This window comes from Microplitis mediator, chromosome 2 (genome assembly GCF_029852145.1).
Source record: "Microplitis mediator isolate UGA2020A chromosome 2, iyMicMedi2.1, whole genome shotgun sequence".
In the NCBI taxonomy this organism is placed as follows: Eukaryota; Metazoa; Arthropoda; class Insecta; order Hymenoptera; family Braconidae; genus Microplitis; species Microplitis mediator.
In genome coordinates this window covers 5,110,619-5,123,105 of record NC_079970.1, presented here as the reverse complement: position 1 = coordinate 5,123,105, position 12,487 = coordinate 5,110,619, and the positions used below count along the sequence as shown (strand labels likewise).

General features: G+C 30.2%; 2 protein-coding genes across 4 annotated transcripts; both read left to right on the top strand.

Moving 5' to 3' along the window:
- The first annotated feature begins 1,540 nt into the window (after positions 1-1,540).
- On the top strand, positions 1,541-5,621 carry LOC130663526 (uncharacterized). Its single transcript, XM_057462790.1, has 5 exons — positions 1,541-1,698; positions 1,778-1,880; positions 2,046-3,987; positions 4,464-4,668; positions 4,741-5,621. The coding sequence occupies exons 3-5, from the start codon at positions 2,113-2,115 to the stop codon at positions 5,016-5,018; spliced, it is 2,358 nt and encodes a 785-aa protein (XP_057318773.1). The 5' UTR covers positions 1,541-1,698; positions 1,778-1,880; positions 2,046-2,112; the 3' UTR covers positions 5,019-5,621.
- A 1,536-nt stretch (positions 5,622-7,157) lies between these two features.
- On the top strand, positions 7,158-10,104 carry LOC130663143 (DNA-binding protein Ets97D). Of its 3 annotated transcripts, none has more exons than XM_057462243.1 (6): positions 7,158-7,314; positions 7,420-7,717; positions 8,578-8,728; positions 8,802-8,872; positions 8,952-9,186; positions 9,267-10,103. In XM_057462243.1, the coding sequence occupies exons 1-6, from the start codon at positions 7,277-7,279 to the stop codon at positions 9,779-9,781; spliced, it is 1,308 nt and encodes a 435-aa protein (XP_057318226.1). In that variant the 5' UTR covers positions 7,158-7,276; the 3' UTR covers positions 9,782-10,103. The 3 variants fall into 3 exon arrangements, with proteins under 3 accessions (XP_057318226.1, XP_057318228.1, XP_057318227.1); XM_057462245.1 differs by having other exon boundaries at positions 7,176-7,314; positions 7,401-7,717; positions 9,267-10,102; XM_057462244.1 differs by having other exon boundaries at positions 7,219-7,344; positions 9,267-10,104.
- Positions 10,105-12,487: the final 2,383 nt, after the last annotated feature.

Genomic DNA, 12,487 nt, shown 5'->3' with positions numbered 1-12,487 from the left:
TTTGCGCTTTAAGCTTCCCGCTGTACAGATTTCAAATTTGAAAAAGACGAGGAGTTTTCTTTGGTCAATTTTCGAATTTTAAATTTTTATCAGATCTCAAAGTTTTGCGCTCTTAAGAAACATTGATATGATTCTGAAGTTAACAAACAGTTAGGAATTTTCGGATTTTTTTTTGCAGTAAGTCAATTAAAAAAAAAAAAACTAAAAATATGCACGTGTAGAAAATTTAAGAAACTGTAAGTGCATTTTTTTTAATAATTTGTCATTTTTAAAAATATCTACAAATTATTAGATGTCGGCTAACTTCACAGCTGCCCAATTTCAAAACACAGTGTAGGACAAATTTTTCAAAATCGAATTTTTAGTATTTCTAGTTCCAGTGGAGTCTAGTGGACATGATTCAATGCATATTCAAAAAATTTTATTTTTGTCAGTTACTGCGAATTTTTTTTCGAAAAATCGATTCCAAAAAAGAAAAAAATTTAAAATATGCACATGTGGAAAATAAAGAAAAATATTGGTGCAATTTTTCAAAATATTTTTTTCGTTATAATTTATCGTTTTGAAAAAAATTCAAAAATTATTAGATGTCGGCTAACTTCAGTATCATCATAACATTGATAACTATTTTATGTACAGTATCAAAGGAAAAATAAATTTATTTATTTATTTTTGTAATCTCTTATTTTTCAACGATTTAAGAATAAAATTTTTTTAGGGGTGTGCGGATCGTGTTCGAATCAAATGATTCGTAACTTTTTGAATTATTCGTCATCTTCAGACCCAAGTAGCACACTTGCCTTTATGACATCAATAAGATATCAATTTTTAGGCTACTTTTTGACTTGTCGATAAGGCATCAATATGTTAACAAAACTATAAGAAATTTTTATGTCACCGTAAAAATGTCTACTTAAAAGACTTGACACAAGTGACGACAAAAAGTAAATAACAAATAGGGGTAAAATAATTCATCTAAACGACTTTTTAATTGACGTCCTTTTTAAGACAGGAAAAACAACAAAAATTTTCTATGTCTCAGGACCAACATCCGCGTGTCTCATTTATACCGAAAAATGGTGACTTTGAGCCAAACAAAAATTTGTCATCCTTTTAAAAGACATCTTAAAGTTGCCTGTGTGTTACTTGCGAAATTATCCGAAAGTTTTCAAACAGTTTAATTCGATTCGATACAAATAACTCATAACTTTGAACACTAACTTTTGTGCTAATTATCAAGTTATCTAAATATTCACATATTATCTTTTATTTAAATCTATTAAATAAAATTCTAAAACTAATAACACCTCAAGTAATTAAATCCATCGCTTTTCTCAATTTAAATCTATTCTATATTCTTATACTTTTTATTTTAAAAAAATTTTAAATTCAAATTGCACTTGAAATAATTAAATGTCACTAGATAATATTATTTTGCATTGAAAATTCGTCATAACGTCCCATTGGTAAAGTAGTTTTTAAGTTTCGAGGTTTCGAGATTTCCCCCAGCTAAAAATATCCAATAGAAACCTCGGAGGTTAAGCATTCATAGGATTTACTGCTCATTCTCATCTCTCATAATTCAGCCCAGTGCACATGTGTACTGTCTTTAAGAATTGTAACCAGTAGTTGATGTTTGGAGTGAAAAAATTTATATACTAATGCAAACTACTGAATAATACTTTTTTAATTATACTTGTAAGTATTTATATTAAATAATTTAATGATTACTCAATGCAAAATTTATTAATAATTTACTAAAATATTATTATTTCAGTTGTTATTTTGCAATCATTGAAAATAATCCTCGTGTTTATTTGGTATTTATATATATACATATATATCTAAAAGCGCCAACGGTTACAGAGTAACCACAAAAGGTAGGGATCTCCCGTCTTGCATACACTTGTTACTTAAATAATTATTGATATCATGAACTTTATCAGTTCCCAATTAACTTATTGCTCTTAATGACCGTAACTTAATGAATTTCGTTATTTAAATAATTTTAATTACTCTATTTAACAAATAAAATTTTATTTCAGTGATTGTCATAAAATTTATGGATTTGAGTTTCTTGAGGGAAAAAAAACAGTAGGCGTTAATATTCAAATGGAGTCTGATTCAGCACCAAAAAAAAGACAAAGATTATCATCGACGTCTAGTCAAGCGACAGCAAATATTCCAGTTGTCGAATGCGTGCGTCAGTTTGCACTGCCACAGACATTTCCGAGTATGAAACCCAGTAAAGATAGCAATGGTGTCAATGGAACAGTAAAACCATCAGCAGGATCAGGAAAACTGCAAAAGTTAAAATTAAAATCACCAGATGGACGGGAACTTGGAGAATTCGATGTTCAAATTCTACCAAAAGATACTCCAGCGACCAATAAAAATGGTAAAAAAATATCATTCTCATTAGAAACACCGCTAATTACCACAAGTAGTCTTATTGACACTACTGCTAACAGAGATAGCAGCAATACTTTGGTAGCAACAGCAACGACACCAATAAATACCAATCAATCATCACTACTTAAAGTACCACCAGGTTCTACATACAAGTCATTGAACAAAAATCCATATTCAGCAATAAAATATCTAGTGCCTCCAAGTATGAAAAATGTAAACGTTAAAATGACAGAGTCATCCGTACCCTCAGGTTTAATGATACCACTGGGTTCTAATATTGTAACTAACCCAATTTACCTCGACAACAATCAAGTTTTGTCAAGTGCTGATAATGATGACGACAATGACTCGGTTGTTGTTGAAACAGGTAATGGCTGGAAAGTGCTTCAAAAAAAACAACCTAATGCACTTACAAGTATGAGAAATGTACAGACCAATGGTGTCAATGCCGGTAGAAATATTATTATCAATAGTAAAAATGGACAAAAACAAACGTTGTTACGTAAGGGCATGTCGCTGTTAAACACGGGACAGAATTCGCCTCTCAGAAATATTAAGGACAGTAACAGAATACAAGTTAATGGTAAAGTCAATGGGCATTTAATGAGAATTGCTGGTAATAAAAGAACATTCGATCATGGATACACGATAGCGACCGGAATTAAAGAACCGAAATTGATAAATTACATTGATAATAATTCAAATGGAATTATTGAAATAGACGATAGTAATTTAGACAATAATACAGTTTATGTTGTACAGAATGAAGATGATTTGTTGGATCAAGTAGAAAAGGAACTTGATAATCAAAGTACAAGACAATCTTACACACTAACGAATTCACAGGGTAGAGTTAATTTAATCAGACGGGGTAGTAATAAAAATAGTAACAACAATAACAGTAGTAGTAACAAATATGACGGGAATGTTTCGCCAACGCGGAGCAGCAGGTCATCGTATTTAAGGGAGGATTTGACAGACGATGAAATAGCCAGCAAACTGAGTGTTGTTGGAGAAGCACTCAGTACAGTTAGCGATCATGACTTGAGAGAACGAGCGCTGAAAGCTTTAGCTGAATGCGGTATTGGGGTAGAACGTTTTGTTCCGAAAAAACCACCGCTTAATTACATGTCTGTAAAAGAATCTCAGACACAGACAAATGTATTTGGATTACTTGATGAAAATAATTTTATCAGTGTAACCGGTGACACTGACGGCATAACGCGGTTACAGGAAATAGAGAGACAAATAATTGTTGATGATACCAAAATAAATGAGAAACCATCTGTTGATATTGTCAAATTCAAACAAGATCTTGACAAAGTATTGGACAGTGATTGGGTTAATAAAACAAATATGGAACAAGTCAAAGAATTGTTGAAAGTAAATCCACTTGTTGAAAAAGCTTACAGATTATTGGAACGTGAGATAAACAGTTGTAAAAAGTATGATGATGATGGGCTACTGATCATTCATAAAGCTGTTTTAAAAAACAATGAACGTGCATTGAAGAGACACATCATGGTGCTCAGAGCTTCCAAAGCAACTGTTGATTTTCCTACTAAAGATGGACAGGTAATTTTAAGTGATACTGGAATCAGTCGACATCTAATGATTTTTAGATTTTTTTTAAAAGATAAATTATAAAAAAAAAAATCTTTTGAAAAAATGCACCAGTAGTTCTTTTAATTTTCTACATGTGCATATTTTTTTTTTTTTTTTTTTTTTTTTAATGATGTGTTGAAAAAAATCCGAAAATTGTTAATTGTCTTCTAACTTCATGGTCATAATTTTAATGAGTGTGAATGTAACAGACATGAGACAAATTAAAAACTATTAATGAATAGAGTAAATAATTAAAAAAATAATAATTATAACAAATGCACTTATTAATTTTTACATTTTTTAAATGTGCATTTTTTCAAATTTTATTTTATTAATTATTTACTCTATTTGTAGTTTGAAATTTGTCTAATGTCTGCTACATTTACATTCATATATTTTTAATATCAAATTTTAATTTTTATTAATTTAATTTTTTATTTTTTTAGACGAGTCTTGAATTGGCGATTCAACATTCAGCGTCACCCGAAATTGTAAATTTGTTATTAAAGAATGGCGCTAATCCTGTGTCACCTGAAAATGCCCATGACTCGGCTTTGACTATCGCGAGTAGAACTACATCCGAATTTTTACCTAAACTTGTTAAATATTTATTACCAAACAATCCAGCAATTAATAATGTCGATTCCGAAGGTAAATTATTATTCATTTTTTCTAAACAATAACAGCAACGATTTTATATAATATTACATTAATTTTCCATAGGTTTCACAGCTTTGCATCACTGTTCAAGAAATGGAGATTTGAAGGGAGTCAAAAGTTTACTGAGTATAAATGTCGATGTTAATGCCCGCGACTGTAAATCTGGTAGGACGGCATTGTTTCATGCCTTTGAAAATAATTACCTCCCTATCTGTAAAGAATTGCTGGATGCTGGAGCGAAGCCTATTATTCCAAACTACAGTGGACATACTGTACTTACTATTTTTGATGAAGAAAAACATTTTATGTTAAAAGATTACTTTGCGAAAATTCCGAAGTAACATAATAAAAACTAAAAAACTTTTTTTTTTTTTTTACAAAGTTTTAGTTGTTTTACTGCAAATTTACTTCGAAGAAAGTAATTAATTTTGTAATTAATAATATATTAGATACCTAGGCCAGTAAAATAAGAAAAGTCTCAAATCACGTGTAATTGTTGGCCGAGGCTGACAAACATGTGGTCTGTGATTTTCTTTTTTAGTGGCCAAGGTGCGTATACTATTTTTCTGCTCGACGGAGCCGGAAAGTTGCAACTTCGTTCAGGGCAGCGGCCCGAAAGTTCCCACTTTCCGACCGGAGGGCAGAAAAATACATATAGGACATGTTTATTCTTATATTAATTTATGATATTTATATTATAAATACTGCCATCAATATTATTTGAAAAAAAAATAATAATCATTGATGAACAACAGGCTCGTGTAGTGGAAAATTATCCAATAGTATTATTTTTTAAAAATATTTTGACAGTATGATATTTATTTGATAATGTTATGAAACTTTTTTTCTATACCCGACTGTATGATATATAGATATATTATTTAAGTTATCGTTTTCATATAAAATTTAGTTGGTTACAAATATTAAAAAAAAAATAAAAAAATTTATAAGCTAACAAATGGCGTTAATTTTTTTTTGTTTTGTCATAAACTAATTTTGGGAATTAATTAAAAATGACGTAAGTTTGAATTAAGACAATTTCCCGCGACAAAAATGCGTATGAAATCTAAAAGCGCATGCGTATCAAATTAAATTTTTGAGGGTGCATTCGAAAATTGATCTAGCTCTATGCTCTAGTCAAGCGTTGTCATATAGCGATAGCTAGAGTCAGAGCATTTCCGAATGCACCCAAAGTAATTAACTTATTAATTATTTTGATTACTTGCGCGGGAACTTTAAATATTTGAAAAATGAATTATTAAAAATTGGGGAGAAATTAAAATTCGTATGCTAAAATAAAATGGCGGCAGAATATGATAGAGAAATATTTAAAATTTAAAAAAAAAACAAGCAAGTGTTTGAACAAACCTTGGCGGGGAAATAATATGCAGAAGAGTGTCCTAATACACTTGGAGATTTGAATTAAATTGCTCCAAGTGTAATGCTGCTAAAAAACGTCACTTAACTGCTATTTCCCACCAGACGATGCCAGATGATTTTTCTCAAGAACTTGGAAGTTATCAGCATCAACAATCAGCAACACTTTACACTAGCACTGAACACTTCCCTGATTAAACAACTGAATTCGACCGAATTAAAAATTTTAATTCTGCTATATTCTGTCGAATTTTGCAAAACAGAATTCAACTGAATTGAAAATTTGAAGTAAACAGAATAAAACCGATTTAAAAATTTCAAACTCGTTTTAATTCAGTTTAATTCGGATTCAGAACCAGAAATTGGAGAATTATTTTCGAATTACTCAGAATTAAACCGAATAGAATTATTTAAATTCGTTTTAATTTGGAAAAATTCCGGTTTTCCTGCCGAATTAGACAGAATCCATTTTTAAGTTAGATACCGAATTAACAGAATTTATCTGAATTAAATAGAATTAAAAATTGAATTCTGTTTAATTCGATCGAATTCAGTTGTTTAATCAGGGTTAACTACACCACAGACACTTTGCACAATTTAAATTTTACAACCACTGCACAATTTAATTAAACAATAACTATAAGCAAAAACTTTTATGGATGATTACACGACGCCACTGAAATACTGTGTTTTGATTCAAACAAAGAAGGATCTGACTACTGCCATTGTCGATGGTACTGACTGCCGCTATTGGACCGCCAGTTGATACAAACCAATCGATTTTGCGATTCTCTCGCCCCCCACTCTAGTAAAAATTTGAACGTCGATTACAGTGACGCGCAGTAGCGCCAACTTGGCGCGAAATTTCAAAAGTGAAATTTAATAATTTTATTAAAATTTAGTTGTGGGTGCATTTGAAAATGATCTAGCTCTAGCTCTAGCCAAGCGTTGCCATATAGCGATAGCTAGACCTAGAGCATTTCCGAATGCACCCAATTTTTGCAGCATCTGCCATCTTTCGTTTGAAAAAAATGGCGCCTGCGCAAAATCATTTGAAATAATGGCGCCATCTGACAGATAATTACCAACATAGTTACAAACAATTGGTAATAAAAAATACATGTAACTCGTGGTAACGCAACTTTAAATGTTTTTTTTTTTACATGATAAAAATAATAATAATAAATTGTTAAGTGAAATATTTTGATGAGTAATTAAAACAATGGATCCATTGAATGTCACAAAGAATTCAAACAAAATGTAATAATAGCTGTTAGAATTATTATGAATGTATATTTTTAACCTAAAATAGTTTGAACGTGATATACAATTTAAAATTTTAAAAGTTTAAAAATCTAATTATAGGTATGGTTCAAATGAAGACTCTGATTTTGCAATGATAAGGCGAATTAAAATGGAGCCAGAAACAATACTGACACATGAAGAAGATATTATGGCACAGTTACATCAAGAGAGTTCTGATTTAGAAGTCGAGCCAAGTTTTGTTATGGGACCAGGTAACGATGATGACTGCAGCAATGACGATATTTACATGCAGCATATGGATATCAGAGAGCCTTTATCCACATTAAGAATTTTATTGGAACAGAAATTAGGCATTGAATTAAAAGATTATCAATTTTGGCTTCAAGATGCCCAAGTGGTAAATATTAACTATCAATAATTATTATCAGCAGCTTTAATTATTGATGATACTCAAGTTAGCCGTCTAATCATTTTTGAATTTTTTTTTAAAACGATAAATTATTTTTAAAAAAAGTCACTTGTATTTTGAGCCAGTGTTTAAGTACATGACCGGCTGGCTACTGGTTAGGGGCTGGGTACTGCCGTTCTTACCCTAGTTCTTTAAATTTTCTACACGTGCGTTTTATTTTCTAAGGTACCGGCAGGTAAAAAGGCCTAGCTAAGAGAGATTTTGAATAGAATCGAAAATATTGCATTTAATTATCGAAAAGTATCATTAATCTTTATTTCAATACATTAGCCATAAAATAGAATGAAGTAATGGTAATTTATACCACAAACGAACAAAAAATCAAACTTTTACAAAAACCATACGAATAGACCTTATTTTACTATGGTAGGGTAATGAGGCCTACGGGTTAAACAAACTGGAATAGTTTAATTATACTTAATGAAATTGGTATTAGAGATGAATCATCACTTAAATTTAGCAACAATACTTTTTTAAGAGTCAGAAGACTAGATGGTTTTTTATGATTTCTTCTGCGCTACGACATCATATGACGGATGATGAAATATAGAAGACAAGAGCGTGGTATCGGGGCTCTATAAACTCGTAACATCTCTATGCAAGATCCTTCTACTAGAGTAGCCTTTAGCGGAGGCAGTTATTTTAAATATTTCTGTCACTCAGGCCTTATTACCCGCGGGTACCTTACTTGATGTTTTGAAAAAATTAAAAAATTGTTGATTGCCCATTAACTGCAGGATCATAATTATTGTCATTACTTATAGTCATTGTTTTTTTTCATATTACAGTTGGAATGCCATAAAAATTTAGTTGATCAATGTGTCCAAGGTGAAGGACTCGTCCAAGTGAATGTACAAATAAATATTCCCCAGAAAAAAATAAACATCGTTGATGTTTTAAAACCAGCTGAAGATTATGTTCAAGTAGTAGACGACCAATGTAAGCTTTAATTTATTTATTTATTTACTTATAAGTTTTAATAATCATAATAATAATAATATTTATTATTCAGCTCCAGTACCTGTACAAGAAGATAAAAAAGTTATTAAATGGATGGTAGACGTTCAATATAAACAAGAACAAGTATAGACATTTTTTTTTTTTATTAAACTTTTTATTATTTTATTGAAAAATTTATAATAATTTGAATAATAAATTATAGGAACGTTTAAAAATACCCGCGGATCCAGCAGAGTGGTCACAAACTCACGTAAAACATTGGCTCCAATGGGCTGTAAGACAATTTAATCTCGCGTCAATCCGTTTAGCCGATTGGAATATAACAGGTGCTCAGCTTTGCGGTCTTACTATTGAAGAATTCCAAGCAAAAGTACCAATTGACAAAGGCGACATATTCTGGACCCACTTAGAATTGTTACGGAAGTGTAAACTAGTCAGTAAGTGTCATTTAATATAAAGAATATTCGTTGCTGTTATTGGAATTGTTAATTAATGAATATTTGTTTAAAATAAATAGCCGTCATTCAAAAGGATCAAGTGACGAGTGAGAGCCTACAGGAAAATAATAAGGCCATGAAAATACGTAATCAAAAACCGGCGAAGGCACGAGTAGTTATAAACCAGCATTCGCGATTAATGGGTTTACCATTGACAGAACCAACGCCTCAAGTACCTTCGGCAACGTCGAGCCGTGTTGTTAATAGCAGTCAAATACAATTATGGCAGTTTTTATTAGAATTACTGACGGATCGCGAGCACAAGGAATATATTGAGTGGGTTGGAGCTGACGGTGAATTTAAATTACACAAGCCCGATAAAGTCGCTAATTTGTGGGGTAAACGTAAAAATAAACCCTCGATGAATTATGAAAAATTAAGTCGCGCTCTTCGTTATTATTACGATGGTAATATGATTTCAAAAGTTCAGGGTAAAAGATTTGTCTATAAATTTGATTGTGATTTAAAAAATCTGCTTGGCTATTCTGCTAAGGAACTGAGTAATATCGTTAACGAAACCCCGAAATATTGCTGATTACTAAATCATTATTATTTTTTTTTTTCATAAGCTAGTGGCTAGATACATTAATTCAACAAAAAAAAAAAAATACATTTTTACACAGAAAAAAAAAATTTTTTGGCGCAAAAAAATTTTTATTCGACCATAGAAACTTTTTTTTAGTTACAATAAAATTTTTGTCTTCAATTCAAAATGTAAAAAATTTATTGCGCCGAGAAATACTTTTTTTTATGTGTAATTGTAACACATACATCATATTAAATTATATCACAATGTTACTATAGTTATTATTATTATTAATATAAATATTTGTGTATTTTTGTATAATTGTAATACAGCGGAGTTTAAAATTATTTTTGAAATCAATAAGTATTTTATTTCCTTGTTTAAAGTTTTTTTTTTTCACTATCAGTAATAGATTAGATAACAATATCGAGTCTAACAAAAAGGACGTTTTGTTGCTCGTAATTACAGAGTTTTATATAAATATTTAACACTAAAATACATTAATTATAAATACATATAAATATTTACAGTACATAATATTTTTAAAATTAAATAAAACATTCATAGAACCAGTCATTTATATATTTTATCTACTCTAGGCGATATAACATATATTTTAAAAATATCAATTGAATTACTATTCCACAAATGACTCGGTAATTAAACTTGAGTTAATTGCAACTGAAATAAATAATTCTACTGATATTTATTATCGGCAATAAGACAGCGTTTTTAGTTATTTAACAGATATAATATTTAAATGATCTATTAGATATAAAGAATACAAAACATTCTCCTTGACATACCACATACTCTCCACAACATGATGTCATTTGCGTATATAAGCAAACCCCTTTCGCCGGTCCCATTTATAATAACAAAAAGCTATTGTATAAGATACCGTATTGTAAATAGAAAAATATATATATGTACATATATACTTAATTTTTTTTATTTTATATATATATACATATATATGTTATAAAATGTAACACGTTTGGACATGCACTTAGCCGATCCATCGTGGTGACGAGACTGCGTTACAAGGGCCGGCGAACGTTTGCGGTGCCGGACCGGTCGTTCGACCGGCCAAAAGGCAGAACTCATCGCCAATACCAGAGAATCTAGCCTGTGAGATATCGGTCGCGACGTCACAAGTTAGGGTCTCAGGGAACCGGCGAAGCGGCAGGCTTATATTTATATTTATATAGCCTGCTCGCCATTGCCCTTCTCTCAATCCTGCTTTCTATACTCATCCTTATCATCAACATCATCATTACATCCTAATCATCTCTTTTACTCTCATACACTCTATTATATCATTTATTCATTATTTCGCATCCATTATAATTAATAGCAGAAATTTGGACAAGACAGTGAAAAAACTAATTATTGAGTCAGCGATGCTTCGATTCTTTTAATGAATCTTCAGGCATTTCAACTTGGTACAAAGACGTAACTTATTGCACATGTTACATAATTGTTTGTAAATAATCAAAATATTTATAAATTTAAATATGATACTGAAATTAGCAGACGTCTAATAATTTTTGAACTTTTTTAAAGGCGATAAATTATAAATAAAAAATATTTGAAAAAATTGCACCTATAGTTTTTCAATTTTTTTGCAATTGATTTGCTGGAAAAAAAATCCAAAATTTTTTAATTGTCTGTTAGCTTTAGGATCATATTAAAATGACAAATAATATTTAGATTCTGGAGTTAGCCGACGTCTAATAATTTCAAGATTTTTTTAAACCCGATAAATTACAAAAAAAAAAGATTTGAAAAAATTGCACCTATAGTTTTTCAAGTTTTCTACATGTGCATATTTTTAGTTTTCATTTTTTTGCAATCGATTTGCTGGAAAAACAATCCAAAAATTTTTTGATTGTCTGTTAGCTTTAGGATCATATTAAAATATGATACTGAAGTTAACCGACGTCTAATAATTTTTTGATTTTATTTTAGACAGTAAATTATAAAAAAAAAAATTCAAAAAAATTGCACCTGCAGTTTTTAAAATTTTCTACACGTGCATATTTTTATTTTTTATTTTTTTGTAATAGATTTGTTGAAAAAAAAAATCCGAAAATTTTTAATTGTCTGCTAACTTCAGGATCATTATTAAAATGACAAATAATATTTAGATTCTGGAGTCAGCCGACGTCTAATAATTTCAACATTTTTTCAAACCCGATAAATTATAAAAAAAAAAAATATTTGTAAAAATTGCACCTATAGTTTTTTAAGTTTTCTACATGTGCATATTTTTAGTTTTTATTTTTTTGTAATTGATTTGTTGAAAAAAATTTTTAATTGTCTGGTAACTTCAGGATTACATTTTCAATGTCTCCTCCACATTCCTGCTATATATCTATTATATATTCATTTACTCATCATTCTCACAAGTCGCTACAGTCATTAAATATTTCATCCATTTATAATTTAATAACAATAATTATAATAATAATAATAATAGTTGTTATTATTATTATTATGAGGATTAGAGCGTTTTAATTAATCTCCCCCAGGCAACAATAACGTAGTCCATGTCGTCTTGAAATATTGTCTGTGACGTTGTAGCGCCGACGACTGGGAAAGTTAGCAAGCTGTACAGTGAACTTCATATCTGCAAATGCAATTACCCACTATACAACCTACTACCTCACCCAGGCATCGTCGCAGCTAAATTATCTTTATCATCATCATCAT

Bases quoted from the DNA above. Each gene is read 5' to 3' on its own strand.
- LOC130663526 (XM_057462790.1), top strand. From the start codon at position 2,113: ATGGAGTCTGATTCAGCACCAAAAAAAAGACAAAGATTATCATCGACG. The intron at 3,988-4,463 runs GTAATTTTAAGT...TTATTTTTTTAG, and splicing joins TTCCTACTAAAGATGGACAG to ACGAGTCTTGAATTGGCGAT. The intron at 4,669-4,740 runs GTAAATTATTAT...AATTTTCCATAG, and splicing joins TAATAATGTCGATTCCGAAG to GTTTCACAGCTTTGCATCAC.
- LOC130663143 (XM_057462243.1), top strand. From the start codon at position 7,277: ATGGATCCATTGAATGTCACAAAGAATTCAAACAAAAT. The intron at 8,729-8,801 runs GTAAGCTTTAAT...TTTATTATTCAG, and splicing joins TCAAGTAGTAGACGACCAAT to CTCCAGTACCTGTACAAGAA. The intron at 8,873-8,951 runs GTATAGACATTT...AATAAATTATAG, and splicing joins TTCAATATAAACAAGAACAA to GAACGTTTAAAAATACCCGC.